The sequence below is a fragment of the Dicentrarchus labrax genome, unplaced genomic scaffold (genome assembly GCF_905237075.1).
Source record: "Dicentrarchus labrax unplaced genomic scaffold, dlabrax2021, whole genome shotgun sequence".
NCBI lineage: Eukaryota > Metazoa > Chordata > Actinopteri > Moronidae > Dicentrarchus > Dicentrarchus labrax.
This window is the reverse complement of record NW_026136723.1, coordinates 15,082,348-15,101,541: the sequence shown is the minus strand read 5'-3', so window position 1 is coordinate 15,101,541 and position 19,194 is coordinate 15,082,348. Positions and strand designations below refer to the sequence as shown.

The following is a 19,194-nucleotide window of genomic DNA, read 5'->3' as shown; positions in this document are numbered from 1 at the left end:
TGAAATAAACTGGCCTACTGTACAGCAAAGGGATTGGTTGAAAGATGTGAGAGTAACCATTGGAAGAGAGGAAATCAAACTTGTAGAATAAAAATAATTAGCAATAACTACAGAAAAGGGGGAAATAAATCTGAGTGTTTGGTTTGAAATTGGAGGGGTTAGGAAATAAGATTATACCTCACTTTACTGATGATTTAATGCAGGGTGTATAATGAATTTCTGTTGGTCACCAATAAATGATCAAGTCCCTGTGACTTTATGCGATTGGTTCACATTTAATAGATCATCAGTAAAGGGATGTTAATTCACAGTTAGTCTATAACTGTTACATTAATAGATATGCATAGATATGCAAGTTAGCTGGATTTCAGTTACATAACAGTTGAATTATGTAACTGTATTTATGTTTATGTGAATGTTTTCATGTTTTCAAATCTGATTTGAAAAAAAAAAGCTTTATATTTCTATCAGAACAGGACTGTCCTGCTTTCAGAGAGGCTGAGAAAATACATGATTCTGAAATAAAGTTTCATGCAACACCCAGCATTACTTAATTTAATTTAATTAATTAAGAATTACTATATAATACTTACTATATAACTATATGATTTGTACCATTATTATAAACTGTTAATGGAAATGATGCAACCCACATCAGAGATTATTATTATTATTTACAGTCATATTTGAGTCGTGCAGTCTTGAATGCGAGGCTAAGCGGTTGCCGTGGCGACGGAACGTAAACATCGCGCCTGTCGGTGGGCTCGTGCTGTGTCTGTCCGGTGTCCCAACTCTTAAAAGTGTCGGAAATGTCTGCGATGAACCGAAAGTTGATACAAACCCTCGTTGAAACAATCTCGAAACAAGTGGAGCACTGTGAGTATTCAGTTAAAACTTATCTAACGTGTTTTTTCTTCTGCTAATGTCGCCTGTTGTTCCGGCGTGCGCTGTGTCTAACGTTAGGTTGTATTGTTTTTAATTGACGCTACCTGCTGCCGTGCAACTATTAACAACACACAGCTGACATAACTTTTATCTCAACGACCCCAGTCAATAAAACAGAGATTGAGTGTCTCATCCGGGAGTTTAACGTGCTTGTGGGGGAGTCGTCTATCCCTGGAAGAGCAGCTCACGGCCTGGACAGAGGGAGGTTCAGGAGCATACTGCACAACATCTTCGGAATGACCGACGACATGATCATGGATGGAGGTATTCCTGTCTGTTGCTGATCGATACTCCTTCTGGCACTTTGATTGAGACGAGTGTGCAGGATGGATGCATGAGTCTGGTGATTGTTTGGTAACCTGGACATGTTCTGAATGTTACTGATGATCTGTCCACCAGTCTTCAGGACATTTGACAGAGACCCCGACGGCTTTGTCAGTATAGACGAATGGATTGAGGGAATGTCTGTTTTACTTCGAGGGACCTTGGATGAAAAAATTAAATGTAAGCTCTCAACTCACACATATAAATCAGTTGCAAGCTATTATTCAGGTAATAACCTTTTTGTTCTTTGCATTGCTTAGACTGCTTTCATGTGTTTGACTTGAACGGGGACAACTACATCTCCAGAGAGGAGATGTTTCACCTGCTGAAGAACAGCCTCATCAGACAGCCCACGGATGAGGACCCTGACGAAGGAATCAAAGACCTGGTGGAGATCACGCTCAAGAAGATGGTAAGATGGATGCAACTGGCCCACTGGTTTAAATGTCTAAACCTTGATACTCTCTGCACTACCTCCTCAAACCTCCAAACAACTTCAGATTTTAGTGTTTCAGAGGGTAATGAGCTAAAATATTCTCAGATCTGTACACATCTCAAAATGTATCACTACTGGCTGCACATTATTGTTTATTTTTGTAGGACCATGACCATGATGGCAGGCTATCTTTCGCTGATTTTGAAAGGGCAGTGAAAGAGGAGAATCTATTACTTGAGGCTTTTGGAAACTGCCTCCCTGACACCACGGTAAGCACAACTTTAAACACTGATGAAAAACTGTAACAACTTACATTTCTAAGTCAGAAATTCTTAAGCTTACTTTCCATTTTCTTCTGTTTTTAGAGTATTGAGAGATTTGAGCAGCATGTATTTCGGGAACAACCGGATCAATGAAGAAATTATATTCATGTGCATTTTCATCTATATATTCTTTAATGGAAATGTTAACAGCTTTTGCACTGTGATGTAATTTGCAAATAAAAACATGCTGCCAAGTGAAACTGTTTGAATTTGTTTAAGTAGTAGCAGTATAATCTGTCCAGTCCATCAAGTCAGCTCACTTGATCAAATCCGACGACGAGGTTTCGGCTTTTTCTGCACTGGTTTGAGGTCAGGAATCGATTCCACCTGAGAAAGATCCACCAAGAGAACTGATTTTACTTACATGAATATAAGCATTTTGACTAACAGTGAATATTTTTTTATTCTGAATTTCCATGAAAACATCAGATTATAGTCTACCTGTTTCAGTGTGTTCCTGATCAGGTTGACAGTTGTGTTCAGTGACTCATCCTCCATGTCTAGTTTAGGTGGTTCTGGTAGCTTTGGTCCAATAAGTGGTTCACTGTTTCCAGTAACATCAGTCAGCGAGAGCTCCGCTGCTTCTTCCATCCTGCGTTTTCTGTTCTCTAAGTGTGTGGTCCTTGGGACAAATCTGACTGCAGAAGATTGATGTGAGGTCAGTCTGTGTTCTGTGCCTCTGTCCCTGTCTGAAGAGGTTTGGATGGAGCTTGAACTCTGTTCTGGCTGCTGTTTTGTGTCAGTGATGGCATTATGTAATGTCCCCATTTTATCCTCTGTTGGTATAGTCCGTTGTTCGCTTTTATGTCCGTAGTAATGATGTTCCTGGGGGGGTACAGGCAGTAGAGGAAAGCTTGAATAATGGCTGATGTTGGACGTCTTCCATGTATTATTTTTGTCAGAGGTTTTATCCTGTCTGGTGATGATCGTCTTTGATGTGGTGGCTGTGTCTGATGACGGGGGATCCTTGTTTACTGCCTCCTGTTGCTTTTCTCTTGCTTTAAAACAGTAATATTAGAGAAAAAAAGCATAATTTCAGAAAATAGTTCTATTCTCATTCTAGTTAATATGTCATTCAAACTGTAAAAACTACTAGAAAAATTGCAGGGTATGAGTGCTTTAAAAACAATAAAGAGTGCAATAAATAATGAGTGCGTTAGTTTTAAATAAAAGTGCATTGAAAGTAGAACAATATACAGTGTAGTATCTATCTCACAGTTTATTGGTGTTTTAGTAAGTAGTAAGTCTATATATGATGGTAAAGTGTACCTTTATTCTGAACAGCCCTGATGATGTATCTCCTCCGGTCCTGCAGCTTTAGTCTGGTGTCTTCCACAGTCTCATATTCTGGGACGTAGCACACATGCAGCACACCACCATAGAAACCCTTCTCATCCATGTGTCGTTTGGCCGCTCTGAAATAAAAAACATTTAAGCAGAATTATTAAGAAAAGTCCATATGCAACGCCTCTGCAACATAATAAGGTAAGGTCACATCCTGAACCTGGCGCTGGTGAGTTTCTGGAACTTGACAAGGTAGACCTCCGTGAACTCCTCAGCAGGGTACTCGTCCAGGGGCCTGTACTCCTCCACAGCTCCGTACAGGGCACACAGCTGGATCAGCTCTGTCATCACCCCAATGGCTGGGACCCCTTGGACCATCAGGTAACGAGACTCTAAGTTGATCGTGTACACCTGATGGTACACAAGACATATATGATCACACTTGCGTTACAATGTATTTGCAACACTATGTTATTTATATTGTTTGGCGTTAGGTTTATTATGCGTGCCGTTTACCCTCTTTATAGCTTTAGATACATGTTTTCTTATTAATACTTATGATATTCTTACCTTAACAGCTTTCGCTTTCCTTCCCTCTCTATATTTTGGTCGAGAAATGCATACTTTCCGCTGTTCGTGGTGTTTATAAACCTCTGGGGCGCCCCAACAGCCTGAATTGTTACTAACAGGTGCCGCCATGTTTCTGGAAGTGTTTTTCGAGTGAGACACTTCAAAGTAAGAGCCCTTTCTCTCTCGAATATGCACGCATCTATTGCGAGTCCATGTGTAGTATCTTATTTTGAAAAGTGGTTCTGCTCGGGATCGCTTGCTCTGGTCTAGCTGGGCACACTCAGAGAACATCGATCAACTAAGAGTTTGTTGCACATTTAGCGTTAGCAGGAGCAACCTGCCTTATATTTGCAGAGCTAGTCAAGTTATGTAGACATTATGTTCAGCAATCAGGGCATTCAACCCGTAACTGTTGCTTTTAACAACACGAAAAACTGCTTTCTTCACCTCTCCTCGAAGTTGACATCGCATCTCTCCCTGAACGAGGTAGGTTAGCTTACCTAGCTATCCAGCTGTTAGTGTCAGCTAATATTAGTGGAAGTTCAGTTTGATGAAACAACGTTCATGCAAAATGTGGAGGCCCGTTTGCGAAAGATAGTGTTTCTGGCGTTTGTGAACATTCTTGTGCGTTTTCTTACTTTAATACGGAAGTAATGTTGCACTCTGATAGTTTCTGAGACCTTGAAGAAAACATAACTCATATTGTATACATCACTCAAGGCTGTCAACGAGCTCTCTAGCATAAAGTTGTTAGTGACACATGATGACTACATGATAAGCCCTGCTGAGTTCATCTTCTGAGAGATCTGTCTGAGGATTTGATATAAAACACATCCGTCAACAGGACAGGAAGTAATAGTAGTTAGATTTAATCCATGTGGTTTGTCCTTGTGTTTAATAACAATTCAGGCATTAATCATTAGTTTATGTCTGTGAGCAGATATGAAACATTGTCTTATAAGTGGTGCAATAATCAGTATTTTCACTGTTCTTCCATTCTGACTATTTTTGTAGTAGTTCCCCTGCAGTCTCACTTGGTGGTGACAAAACTTTACATTTTAGATGGAACAGGAGGTTAAATGCCTGTATATTACTGCATGGTCTTATATCTTGTTTTGCTGTTACCATCTTTATAATAAATGATTTTTAAAAAAACTATGTTTTAATGTGTGATATAGTTTGAAGGGGCATAGATGAAATAGTTCACCCGACAGGTGCACAAGCCTTTCTGCTTTTATGTTTGGCCGGTTTGTGTGGAGTATTATATAAAACCAGTACCACTGGTTGGATGTGTAAAATGACAGAAGAACCTGTTTGCTGTCAGTAAAAGCAGTACAATTATTATACAAAGGTTTAACATATTAAATGCAATGAAAATCAAAAAGTACAACAGTGAAATCTGTCTGTGTCTGTTTTCAGAACCAGGCTCTGGAGTTGTCCTGGGGCCATGGGTCTTCAGTGTTTCTCAGCTGGACTCAGAACAGAACCTCCTCCAGTCTGGACAGCCATAAAGTGGAGCTCTGTCGACAACTGGGAGAAAAGTTGGGCCTGAAAGACGGAGAGCAGGTACGGCTCCACAGTTGGCAATTTGCTCTGTGCTCCATTTTTCAACTGAATAGTCCATAATCTCTATATGACACATACTGGCAGTCTTTAGGTTTAAAGTAATTGACTGTTTCTGTTTAGGCTGGCTTAGGTGTTTGTATTGACTGACTTTTGTGGTTTCCCTCAGGGTTTTCTGAGACCATGTCACCAGGTCTCATCAGTGCATCAAGTGTTTGTGGAGCCTCTGTCATCTGATGACTGGGAAATCTTGGTGAGTGAGCGTGGTGACTTAATTTATAATGGGATGGAAAGAGTACTAGAATATTTCATTTAATTCAGAGCAATTCAGTTTAATTTATATTGCGCCAAATCATAACAGACGTTACTATTACTTTCATAACATTTACCATACAGCCATCCACTTTGTCACAGGTGCCACTTTTTAACACTCATCACTGTAACCTGTCTCTAGTGGCCATCACTCTACACCATGCATCAGATCCACTGATATTATAAAACTATCATTGGCAAAACCCCTCCATATCTTCATTCTCTACTCAACATTCCCAACAGTAACCACAATTTGCGTTCTAGCAAATTCATTACTTTGGACACCGCTAAAGTCTGCACCTCCTTCGTCCATCACTCTTTTCAGTCTTCCACTCCCAGTGACTGGAACCAGTTGCAAAAGTTGATAAAGCTGCACACCCATATTCCGGTACCCCCCTTTCATAACTCAGCACATGCATTAGTTTCTGATCACTGCATCTGCATTTGAACCTACTTCTCTGGAACACAGTACTTTGATCTCTATTGTGTACATACTGTGTATATTATGCTCTTTTAACTCTGTTTAACTCATTAACTGTATAGTTCAATTGTATTGTTTTTTGCATTAGCTGTATGTATGTTTTACTTGCCTCCTGTTGCTGCCTCTTGGCCAGGTTCTCATTGTAAATGAGAATTGGTTCTCAATTGACTTATCTGGTTGAAAACTTTTGGTCAAATAAAAGTAAAATTACTTGACCACGAGTGTATACACTGACATGTTTGTCAGTGTATACACTCGTGGAACGACATCACGCCACTGAGCCGTAATGTCCAATCCAACAATAAATCCTTTTTCTAGACCCTTTGCAGCCCATGAGTACAACCGATTATCAAATTCAAACAACCCCCTTCCTCATTGTAGCGTTATCAGAATTAACAAGAGAAGAGGACAAAACACAGACAAACAAAAATAACCAACAATAAATAAAAAGGACATTGTGAAGGTTAAAACAATCATTAATAAGCTACAGAAATAACCCTGCCTCCCACTATAAAGGTTTACACCAGAGATGGATTTGTGACCCCAAACCACGTCAAACAATATTTTATCATCTTTTTTCTGTAACTCACACCCCCAGGAGCTCCACAGTGCCGCACTGGAGCAGCAGCTGTTGGATCAGATCAGAGTGGTTTTCCAGGATGGTGTGTTTCCTGTGTGGGTGGACAGTCACACAGCCATCTACATCCAAATAGGTCAGAGTTAATACAATAATTATTATCTTTTTTCAGTAGCAAATAGTCTGTTAAATCTGCCTTGTCTTTCTTCCAAACTGAGAAATTCATGGGGAGAACAATACCAAATATGCACTCTGCCTGCATGGTTTGTGTCAATGCTCTGAAAGACATATTTATGAAGATCAAACATTTAATGTGACCTTATATAATAATCCTGAAACATTGTGTGATTTAAATTAGTTAAGCCTAATTACTGAAACATTTGTTAAGCTTCTTTTGTTGAAATTGCATATATTAGTCATATCCAGAGACAGTATTCATCAGTATGATCTGTTTTTATCCCTCTGCAGCATCGCTTTTGCCATCTGTGCCCTATGGTCGCCTGGAGCAGTTCACAGAACTAGTTGTCTCTCCTAAGAGCCGTGCTGAAACTGGCAACCTGAGTGGTCCTCCAGTTAGAACTGGCGAGAAGCAGCATTTTCACAGACAACAAAATATGGATCTTTCCTCCCCCTCGGGACCATCATTGGAAAGTACATCCCCAGTTCCTCAAAGCCACCAGTGGGGTGGCATAGCTGACCTGAAGAGCCTGCTACGCTACATGATAAAGGGTACTTACGACCCGGTTAAAGAGCTTCCACCTGTACCCGATGTCCCTGCCCTCCTCACTGACTCTATCTACAGAGTGTGTGGTGCACCTCCAGCCTCTCTTTGCACTATAAGCCATGTTGCAACTGCCGTCATTCACATATTTCCTCTGAGCCATGGGTTGAATGCTGGGTTAACTGGAGGTCAGCCTCCAGTGACTTACGGCATGCTGTCCAAAGTTCCCTCTCCTAAAGAAACAAGGGACAGAGCCAAGCAGGCCATGGAGAAAAAGAGGATTACAGGAGTTACTAAAGTTGATTCCGTTGCGGATGGAGGGGAGGATATGAAAGAGAAGGAAGCCATGGTGGTCAGGGTGGTGTGCCATGGTCCTGAGAAGCTGGGAGGCAAAGAAAGAAGTCGCAGCAAGGGAGAGATCCATAGTGGAAGAGTGTGGGTGAGTATGCTGTCTAACAGAGGAATAGTTGATTCATTTATTAACTCTAACCTAAGATTAACTCTGATACTTTTATTGTAGCTTAGTCCTCTGCTTCTTTATGTGCTGTCATATCTCTTACACAAATTGTATTTTTCAGATCCCTGAGCCCCTGGCCATCAGGTTGAACATCATCCCACATTCAACAGTTAGAATTAAACAAGTCAAATCAGCTATTAAAGTAGCCTCCTCTATTCGCTTACAGCCCCTAATACCACTGGTGAGTGCTGGAGTAGCCGTATATGGTCACAATGTGTGTTTTTTTTTTTTCATTTGATCCATTCAACTATTATTCCTCAAATAGCTAAATTGTCAAAGCTGCTTGCGTCTTTCCCTTATGTCGATGTGATCTTTGACATTTTCTCTTCAGCCTGAGGAGGATGATGAGGAGATTCAGACAGCTTTCCTTGGTTGGCTGCACACTCAGAGTCATGAACCTTTAGCCTGTCTGACTGCACGGTCTGGCAACATCCTCCTACATGGAACTGATGGTGATTCATTTGTACTCCTCCAAGTTATTTTACAAATTTACAGATGGCAGTATGATAAAATTACCAATATACTCAACACCATAGAGGTTAAAAATTACATAATGAACACATTAAGATTACTGTACTTTCTGCTACAATGAACAATTACTCTTCTCCCACCATTTTTCTCCTTTATAGCAAAGTTAGAGTTTGCTTTAACTGTGCTGAAACCAGAACCAGAGAGTGACCCTCCAGACCAGCTGTTTTTACTAGCACCTGCTGTCACCCAGAAGGAAAACATACAGGTACATAACAGGTCGTGCTAATTTCTCATTAATAATCTTATTTATTTATCATTATTGATAAAGTAGAATCTCTCAGGCCCTTTGTGGTGCTGCCATGTGTCACCTACAGGTAACCAGAGAGCCAGTGACCATGCCAGCTGTGAAATCTACAGCTGAAACACCCAAACCAGAGCTGACCTCCCTCAGTGTTCTTGGGTAAGTGTGTAGCCTGTGTGTGGTTTAGAAAATAATCAGCATTCATTTCTCTCTTTAACTCACACTCCTATGTCTGTCCCAAGTGGGATCGATGAGCTCGGTAGGACTGGATTTGAGTTCATCTCTCACAGCCTTCTGGGTAGCCCTCTATCACGAGAACTTGGTACCACTGGACGAGGACTACAAGGAGGAGCTCTACTCATCACTGGTGCTAAGGTATCTCTACATAATCCTAATAATAATGATACTCCTATGTACACAATACAGACATGTCTACACTTTAAAGATAAAAATCTACAATGATACAAGAACTGATGCTGGTTTTGTCAGCCTGAAGTCGTCAGACAAACATCAAAATAACCTCATATTTTAAAGCATTTTTAACCTTAACAATATTGTTTTGTATGCTTTGTAACATATACTGTGTTGTTGCATATCCTCACAGGGAAGTGGGAAGAGTACTCTATCCCGAGCCCTCTGTGGAAAAGCTAGAGAACATCTGGATGCACATGTGGAGGTGGTGGACTGCAAAAAACTACAAGGTTAACAGATACTCCATGAATATACTTTGTATCAAAGAAAACTCTTTAAATATATTTACCATGGAGATTGTGATTTTTCTTTTCAGGCAAAAGGGCAGAAACAGTGAGACAGATGCTGCATGACATTTTTGAACAGGCGGAATGGAGGCAGCCTTCAGTCGTTCTACTTGATGATCTGGATCATATGACTGGGGCACCAACCTCACCTGAACATGAGCATGGTCCTGAGGCGCTGCTGCAGCAGCACATTGCTCAAAGTAAACCATTTATTCTTTATTTTGTATGTGTGGGGAAATATCCGTTGCATGTATTTGTCACTGGCAGAATTGATAATTATTATGGGCCTTGATGCTGATTCCTCTGGCCTGTTTGTGGCTGCAGGTCTGAAGGATGTGGTCGATGAGGTGGTGGTTCACTCCAGTCTGGTGTGTCTGATCATCACCAGCCAGAGTGAGCATTCCCTTCACCCCTCCCTGACCGAGGTGCAGGGGTCCCACTTCATCCAGGGCTTCGCACAGATCCAGCCACCGGACCAGGTCAGCATACAAATACACACACGGACATGCTCATACTGCTAAAGGTAAAAAGTATAAAACCAAGAGCTATCTTGTTTGCCATCGTTTGCAGGCTCAAAGAGCAGAAATCCTGCGCCATCTGATCCTCAGAAAAACCAGCCTCTCTGAAGAGACCTTACAGACTCTAGACCTGGCAGCTGTTGCCAAGGAGACAGAGGGATACACGCCGCAAGACCTAGTACTACTTTTGGAGCGGGCCATTCATGCCAACACTGTACAAAGAGGTCACAGTGACCAGGGTAAGACTTTGGTTACACTACAGTAAAATGATAGAATTCATAATAAAGTTCCATGTTGTTTATTTAAACCAGACTTCCAGGTGTTCTTCAAGTTGTTCCTCATGTTGCTAATCAAGCTAATGCTACTTTATGTTGCCACTTTGACATTATTTGTTTGTGCTTCATGTCTCTCAGGTGTTTGTCTGTCGTGGAGGGACTTCGTGCAGGCTCTCAAGGGATTCACACCTCCCTCGCTGTGGGGTGTTGACCTCCACACCCCAAGTGGAGTTGGGCTGGAGAGGGTGGGGGGCCTGAGGGAGGTGCGACAGCAATTAATGGACACTATACTGCTCCCTGCTAAGGTCAGTGTCAGTGTAACTAATCGCAAGACATCCAAGTGTGTTTTCAGTCAGATGGAAGCACTGTGCCATGTATAGACAGTCTTTTTAAGAAGAATGTGCACTTCATATAGTAGATACCTCAAAGTTAGTGATGAGAAATTTGTGTATTCACTGTGTAGCTTAGTCTTCTTCAAGCACCATATTAGCCAAATTAAGTTTACCTCTGATTAAACTCAGATCGACTTAATAATATGATAATGATGAACTCTTAGGAAAAATAGCCATCATACACAGTCTGACTTTTCCATGTTTTCTTATTTGATATTTAATCTATGAAGTCTAAAATACAAAAAATGTAAATTCTTTATAATTGATTGTGGGACTCTGTTGTGTTGCAGTATCCCATCCTGTTCTCCAATCTTCCAATCCGCCATCGCTCAGGAATATTGCTGTACGGAGCTCCTGGTACAGGGAAGACACTGCTGGCCAGGGCTGTGGCCAAAGACAGTGGTATGAACTTCATCAGCATCAAGGTAGGCTTTGGCAGTACAAAAAAACGTTGTCTTTCTTAATCAGAGCAACTTCAGTGACGCAGGATGTTTACATCTCTAGGGACCTGAACTTCTGAGTAAGTACATTGGAGCTAGTGAGCAGGGCGTCCGCGATGTCTTCCAGAGGTTAGTGAACATTTACACTCCATCACTTTCTTAGGACTCCAGAAGACCTTTATAGTTGCTAGTTATAATGAGTGACATTAAATATTTATTGTAATTGTAAGCTCCACAACCAACAACAACCATTCATGATGGATAATGGAATAATTTCCTTTCCTCTGTTTGCTCCAGAGCGCAAGCTGCCAAGCCATGCATCCTTTTCTTCGATGAGTTTGACTCTCTGGCCCCCAGGAGGGGCCACGACAGCACAGGTGTCACTGACCGTGTGGTCAACCAGCTCCTCACCCAGCTGGATGGGGTGGAGGGACTGCAGGGTAGGTCACACAGCAGTATACTACATAATATGTGCTCTGTGTACTGAGAATTCACTTTGAAGTGCTTAGAGCAAAGATTCTGTTGACACATTTTACTACGCAGTGCTGCAGTCATGTTTTTACTTTTACTTTTGTCAAGAGTTAAAAAGAGATATATGAAGCTACTGCCAGTTGCTGGTTAGATTAGCATGAAGACTGGAAACCGCTAGTTTGGCTGGTAGTGAATATGTGTACACGTATTGTTCAAAATGACAGATTATTCCTTTAATGTGAATACATAACAATCCTTCACCTTTGCATTTGTAGGTGTATATGTGCTTGCAGCCACAAGCCGTCCAGATCTGATTGATCCAGCCCTGCTGAGACCTGGACGACTGGACAAGTCCCTCTACTGTCCCCCTCCTGACCAGGTCTGTTAAATTAAAATCAGTCAATCACTTCTAATCATCCTTTTATAACACTTTAATTAACATTAGACTTTATACTTTAATTAAGATATGTCAGTGGCAGAACATTTTATAGAGACGGAATTAATGTTAAGTGGTGATTCAGGACAGGTGCTTGGTATTAAATACAACTATTATCAAACTGTTTTCTCTTGTGTCACATTTCCAGGAGGCTCGTTTGGAGATCCTGAAGGCTCTGAGCACCGGCGTTGCCTTCTCTGCTGATGTGGACCTGGAGCAGCTGGCAGCAGCGACGGAGCAGTTCACGGGGGCAGACCTTAAGGCCCTGCTCTACAACGCCCAGCTGGAGGCTGTCCATAGCAGCCCTGACTCTAGCACACCGCATGTAAGTCTCATTGTGTGGAGATGGGGTTGCCTCAGGCTAATAAAGCAAGAAGGCAGCGAAGTGTTGGCCAGTCCATTGTCAAATTATTTATGGTTCATGCTGAAGCAGCCGAGCACTGTTTTTTCTTTTTTGTCCCTGAAGGCTAATTAAATTAGGAGTTTTGTATGCATCGCGTCGTGTGAGTTGCTCTACTTATTATTCCATTATCAGTTTACAACATAATCTAAATGATCCCTAACTATGTTGACATGTACATGATTGAACAAGTTAAACAGCTACCAGAAGCAGAATGAGCTTCAGTCAAAGCTCTCTTAAACTGCAATAACAGTGCAGCCACTTGGCTTGTTCCGATGTGTTCAGGCACTACAGAACCATGTGATGCTTGTGCATCTCAACTTTGGCCCTCTGTTTTCTGGGTGATTATCAGGAGCTGACCTCTGGCTCAGACAGCGACATGAGTCTGTCCTCCATGATCTTCCCGAACAACAGCAGTGGCTCAGATGATTCGGTGGGGGAGGGGGACCCAGCCGTGGGGCTGGACCAGTCTATGGTTCTCCTGGAGCCCAGTGAGCTTCAGGCGGACAACGAACATCATCGTGGTAATGTCTGGAGACTCTACTTTGGAAGTTCCTACGAGTCGGAGTTGGGGAATTCGCCGATTTCAGGACTGGTGAGCAGTGCTGGCAAAATACCAGAAAGTTTTATTATTATTTTCATTTATATTTAGTCTAATTGTAGTTAATCAACACATTAGTCAGCAACAAACAAAACATACATGAAATATCAACCTAGTTTGAAAATCCTTAAAATTCAGTGCACCAGACACATACTACCACTAATTTCACATGACATACAAGTCAATAATAAGATCACAGATTTCTTTGTGTGATGCCAGGGACTAGATAGGTCAGTTTGTGTGCAAGCACAAGCCCAGCAGTTCACACAAGTGGCGCTTTTCCCTGCACTGGTCAACAAGCTATTCTGCTTCTCTACTCTTTTAGTATCGCTTCCTCTGGAACAAGTTAGAGAGAACCATCTTGTGATCTGTCCTGCCTGCCTGCTTGCCTGCCTGCCTGCCTGCGTGCGTGCGTGCGTGCGTGCGTGCGTGGCGTGTGTGTATGTGTCTGCTTGTCTCTTACTCTGTTTAGATACAATTGACAAATATCACAGCAGTGATACTGTTTCTAATAAATATAGGGGATGGTTAGATTTTGATATTTTATTATGTGGTAGTGGTGGGGGGAGTTGAAACTGAACAGGTTTGGCAAGCATTGGTTTCATATTTATCAGAATCAGATAATTTAATATAACATTTAGAATAGATTATCTTTTTCTTTTTTTGTGTGCCTTATTTACTTGCAGCTTGCAGAAAAAAATAGAACAGACGCAGAAACAATCGCTCCAGAGCAATAGCTGATTGAGAAGATGAAGCCTAATACAGTTGTATGCTAATTGAGATGTCCTTTCAACTTTTCAACTTATTTAAAGGAATAGTTCATTAATAATTCATTTCTAATTTAATTTGCAGCAAATTATTGAGTTAACTATGCATGGTTAGGAACAAATTCTCTGAATTAGGTACACTTCTAAAGTGTTTAAAAATATTACAGTATGTATGGACATTAACACAGGCCTCTCAATTATGTTATCCTAAATGCAGTGGTGCGATTCAGTGGTCATCATTTTTGTGTCTGTCCATTTCCTCTCCTCTGCCTCCCTTCACAGAACTCCCAGTGTGTCTCTGGACCCAACTCCATGACCCATGACTTTACAAGGGCATCAATTCGTGACCCTGGCGGCTCACTCCCACCTGCCTACATGTCCTCTCTCCAGAGCGGGTATGAAGAGCTCGGCCTGGAGCAGCTGGAGCGCCTACAACAAGACATTAGTAACATCAAGAACAACTACAAAAGAACCAACGTAAGTGCCAACAGTGGAGCAGAAAATATCTAAATGCTGTTGTATTCTGATTATTTAGTACTCAGTTACATTCTGTATTATTTTTGTATTAATTTAAAACTAGCTTATTGTATTTTACACAACTCTACTCACGGCTATTGTATCAACCAGTGTTGTCAGATTGCTTATGTAAGTTACTCTTGTACTTTGTGTGTGTGTGAATAGGAGGACTATGCCCGGGTACATTCGGCCTCCAGCCAGCCGGGTCTGCTGCTGTGTCCAGCTCATGTGAACTCCGCCCTGGCTGTGACCAGACCATCTCTCGGCAAAGCTGACTGGAACAGATACACAAAACTGTGAGTATGGGCACACCAGACTGGACTGCAACAGGTGCAGCAAAATAAATGACACTATCGTTGATATATAAAACCAATGTCATCTTTTGGAAGACAGTGTGTCTTTAATAGTTTCAGTTGGTGCTGGAATCTATCAACCATATAATTAGTCATTTAGAGTCTCACCTACAGGAGGAAATGGAAAACATTTGACAAATTGGTGTTTCAGAGCTGTTGCCAAGTAGCAGCAATAGAGAAATATGAATCATTATTATAATTCCTCTCACAGTATTTTTTTATCAAGTTTAATTACTTTATTTTGTGAAATCACTAGAATTACAGCTGAGCTGAAGCAGAGAAATTGCACAGTCAACTATTTATAGTGGCTGACTCATCTCTCATGTGTCAAGTGAAGGAATAAATATCTTAAAGTTGAAAAATAAAAAAGGCAAATACTGTAGATCCTTCTTTGTGTTAAATCAATCTATCAAATCTGAGTTTGGCATTTTAGGGTGACTTTTAACTGTTTAAGATATAATGCACTTTTTTAGATATAATACACTGTTTAGCCATAACATTATGACCCCCTGGACACCCTGGTGGTCATTATGTTCTGCAGCCCCAGACCAACAAACTGTGTGTTCTGACACCTTTCTATCAGAACCAGCATTAACTTTTTCAGCAGTTTGAGCTACAGTAGCTTGTCTGTTGGATCGGACCAACACCTTGGCTACCCATGACCCTGTCTCCGGTTCACCCCACAAGAGCTGCAGTTTTTGAGATGCTCTGACCCAGTCGTCTAGCCATCACAGTTTGGCCCTTGTCAAAGTCGCTCAAATCCTCACACTGCCCATTTTTCTGCTTCTAACACATCAACTCTGAGGACAAAATGTTCAGGTGCCATGATAACCAGATAATCAGTGTTCACCAGTTAGTGGTCATGATGTTATGGCTGATCGGTGTATATATCACAAAGAAACTATGTTTTAATAAATCTTTTGTTTTTCAATCTTAGGTATGAAGCGTTTGGTGGAACAGGAGACCGAAAATCTCTTCCCTCAGTCACATTTAAACCTGGACAGCGTGTGACTTTAGCTTGATTGGACATGTTAGTTTGACACACCTAATTTGTTATTTTTATGTCAATAAATAAAAGCTGTGATGCATTAATAATTTAACAATCAGTGGAGTTTACCAGTTCCAGGGGTATGACAACAATGTGAATTAATATTTGTGTAAATGTTTTACAAATGAAACATTTTATCTACTTAAAATGTAATTACTGTACATATGTAAAATGAGTATAAGTTATCTAATTGTTAGAATTAAACATGAAATCTTTGTACAAATCTTGCCTGCATTGAATTGCTTTCATTTTTTTCCGTTTACACAAAAAGGAGACAAAAATCTTTCTTAATTAACCTGAGCTCGACCAAAACGTCTCCTTTTTTCAGATGTAGTTTTGAATTGATTTTAAGCAACTGTTTGGTTTGCTAGCACAGCTTGGTATAGTATTGTGAGGATTATGTAGATAATTGAAGGTCCTGCACATTCAATCAGGTGTTTTCACTCATTCTAATATAGCAGTCTGCTCTTGGTTGAAGTTGGATCGAGCCGTGCTGAAAATGACACGAGGTCAACAAACTTCAGTAACTATTGAGGATGATTTAAGATGCAAGTTGTAGCTCACTGTACACCCTCACACAGTACTGAGAAGTCTAATTAGACAAAGTGAAAACACCTGTGTGGGTGGACCATCAGTGTGAGGAGCCTTTGTAATTACTCAAATGCATATTTGCACTAGATTTACTGAGGTCCAGCCCTCTAAAATAGCTTAATACAGACAGTTATTATACATGATATCAATAATATTTCTGCTGCTGGGTTATTTCATTATTAAACCTCCTTGGACTAATAGGCAGTAATCCATGATTGAGTTTCACAAACATTATTAATTTAAGGGGGAACAGTCTTAATCTATTTTAATGGCTTCCCATATAAATATAAATTAAGAAGGATTAAAGAAGAACAATTAGAGTTACTGGAGTCACTGGGTGTAAATGGAGAAGCTCAGAACGACCAGTTTTGCTAATAATGATGTCAGAGCTGGACAAATAATGTTTTTCACATTTTGATTTAAGATTTAATCTTTACAATTACTAGTAGAGCTACACAGGGCTGTCACATTAGGCTGAATGCCAATTCGCAGCAAATTAATGTCACTAAGCAAAATGGCACAATCGTAATCTCATTTTCACTAATTTAAGAACCATCTTTAGGTTTTCAAACACCACATTAATAGAATTTTTTAAGAACTGCATATAAGCTGTTCTGTTGTCAGTAAGTGACAGTAAAAAGCTCCAGTCTAGTGACACTTGTATCCAGTGATATTGTGAATAAATCCCAATTAAGAACGACATAAGAATTTCAATAAATGTGTTTATGCAAACAGAAAATTGGACTCTCTTATTACATAAATTCTGTTCTGGGATATAGTTGTATTATATCTTATAGGAGTATTCTGCACTAATAAAATAGGGATTGTATTTTATTAGTTCATTTTTTATTGTTTGTCTTTTGTTTAACATTTTTATTTTACTTTTTGAATTAATCTCCCAATTCAGTTCCTTCTCTGTATCCATTAAGATCCAGATAACAGTCGTACATAACAATGTGAAGTATTTAAGGGTCATTGTTAAGACAACATTTGCAGAAAATAAAACACTAGGACCTAAATTGTCAGATCATGAAATGCTGTATGCTTGGAAATTATTTTACTAATATATCAAACCATGTGTGCAAACCAAAACAGTTTTTGCAAAGCTAAAACGTTCGATCGGCATAATACATTATAGCAGATAAAACACATCACAGACTTATTAAATTTTGATTATGCTGCATTTACAGTCTGTTAAAGTGCTCTAATGGTGCTAGATCGCCACACTTAATCTGAAAAAGCTTTGTGATTATCAGCTACAATGTTTATTATTTGTTTATAACAACTGAGATTTAAATTAAGAATATGCACTAGACTGACCTATATATTAGAGACGAGGGAAAAAGAACTTCAAAGATTGCATGTGTTGTGCCCTCAGCAAGAATTAACTGGAGGAATTTACTGGCAAGGTGAAAGAAAATAAACAACTTTAAACAGATTTTAAACCTCTCCTATATATTCTGGTTTAGAGCAGAAACTTTCCGCAGGTCCTGTATCTCAATAACTCTTGACTGAAGGCTCCTGGGGGACTCTTAAACAACTGAGAGTCTTACCTGAAATTGCTACAGGAGTCTTCCGCCTGTTCCTTGGCTGTTGCAGCAAGCCATCTTGACAATATTTTCCTCTTGAAGTGCTATGTGTGCTGTCATCCTACACACACTGGCAGGTTCTGCAGTGGTAAATATAGATGCACAGGGCTGGATTTGGCTTGCCTTAGTCTTGTGTCAATCCCACACAATGCAGCATGAAAAAAGAAAAAATGGTCCAATGGGAGATATTTTTTTCTGTCACTTTTTCCTCACACCCCTGTGATGAGACAAACATGAATTGTAATTCCAGGAAATTCTTTTAAAATACACAAACAGAAAGAAAAAGAAACAAAAATGACACCTATGATTTTGATGCGAAGCATTTCTGTCTCGTGGGACTCTCTGGTGGACGTGCAGAAGTTGGATTTGTTCCACGTGACATTAACATCTTATTGTTTACTGTATGGGAAACTCTGTAAGAGCGTTTTCTTTTTTTTTTCCCCAGAAAAGATGATACTTGTTAACCCTCCAGATGGTCTTGAAACCCATCAGGTCACCTGGTTGGAAGACAGTCCTTCTACCCATCAGGCATTTCATTTGGTGCAGCCTTGGGTAGGACTGGCAGTGGGGAAATCTAAAAGATTTATTGGTGCATCAGCTAGTTATCCCCTGTGGTCCTCAGTACCTCATAATCCATCTTTCATTCCCCCCACATGTCTTCTTTATCAAAGCCTGACAACCCAGACCATATGGTGACTTTCGAAAACTCACGAGCAATTAGAGGAGCAAACCTCACAGCCCAAAAACAGACACCCGAGGCAAAGTTCACTTCATTTGTTGCCACATTAAACAGCTCTTCTTCATCACCTCCCCTTCCTCAGTCATGCTGTTGCTCTTCAAAGCCATCCCAAGTGATTCATGGGCTCTGGTTTACAACAAAGTACCCGTCCATTTTACAACATCAAGAGGTGTCAACCTTCACCAGAATTAGATCCTGAGCGACTGCAGAGGGGAACAAAAGACTTGCGTGTGACATGTTCACTTGCTAAGACTGCTTGTCACCAAAATAAAACAATAGTTTTTCATGTGTGTGCGTATGTGTGTTAAAGTGGGAACAGAAGAGAGATGAGGGTGGTTTAGTGACATAAAGAGGACATCAAAAAAGAAAATATCATGCTGGGGTTCGACTAAAATGTATATGTTTTTTAAAAAATGAGTGAGAGTCAGAGACAGGTGACTGTGGGACCGTTTTAGCTCTGTTAGGTTTTGTTTCT

General features: G+C 40.5%; 3 protein-coding genes across 4 annotated transcripts; 2 read left to right on the top strand and 1 right to left on the bottom strand.

The window, feature by feature from the left end:
- Positions 1-708: 708 nt before the first annotated feature.
- Positions 709-2,228, top strand: clxn (calaxin). Its single transcript, XM_051390204.1, has 6 exons — positions 709-876; positions 1,051-1,209; positions 1,345-1,449; positions 1,530-1,681; positions 1,870-1,974; positions 2,071-2,228. Exons 1-6 carry the CDS (start codon positions 810-812, stop codon positions 2,119-2,121), a joined length of 639 nt encoding a protein of 212 aa, XP_051246164.1. The 5' UTR covers positions 709-809; the 3' UTR covers positions 2,122-2,228.
- rbm48 (RNA binding motif protein 48) lies at positions 2,142-4,035 on the bottom strand. The gene is made up of 5 exons (XM_051390198.1): positions 3,883-4,035; positions 3,533-3,723; positions 3,298-3,443; positions 2,470-3,026; positions 2,142-2,355 (listed from the first exon to the last, which is right to left on the bottom strand). The coding sequence occupies exons 1-5, from the start codon at positions 4,009-4,011 to the stop codon at positions 2,293-2,295; spliced, it is 1,086 nt and encodes a 361-aa protein (XP_051246158.1). The 5' UTR covers positions 4,012-4,035; the 3' UTR covers positions 2,142-2,292.
- Positions 4,036-4,147: 112 nt separating this feature from the next.
- Positions 4,148-16,023, top strand: pex1 (peroxisomal biogenesis factor 1). Of its 2 annotated transcripts, none has more exons than XM_051390178.1 (24): positions 4,148-4,368; positions 5,302-5,448; positions 5,615-5,698; positions 6,837-6,951; positions 7,284-7,975; positions 8,115-8,234; positions 8,385-8,505; positions 8,683-8,789; positions 8,899-8,984; positions 9,068-9,200; positions 9,430-9,526; positions 9,613-9,783; positions 9,908-10,062; positions 10,154-10,340; positions 10,515-10,681; positions 11,059-11,193; positions 11,273-11,337; positions 11,506-11,648; positions 11,955-12,058; positions 12,264-12,440; positions 12,868-13,110; positions 14,166-14,360; positions 14,565-14,695; positions 15,690-16,023. In XM_051390178.1, exons 1-24 carry the CDS (start codon positions 4,261-4,263, stop codon positions 15,772-15,774), a joined length of 3,768 nt encoding a protein of 1,255 aa, XP_051246138.1. In that variant the 5' UTR covers positions 4,148-4,260; the 3' UTR covers positions 15,775-16,023. The 2 variants fall into 2 exon arrangements, with proteins under 2 accessions (XP_051246138.1, XP_051246137.1); XM_051390177.1 differs by having other exon boundaries at positions 8,866-8,984.
- Positions 16,024-19,194: the final 3,171 nt, after the last annotated feature.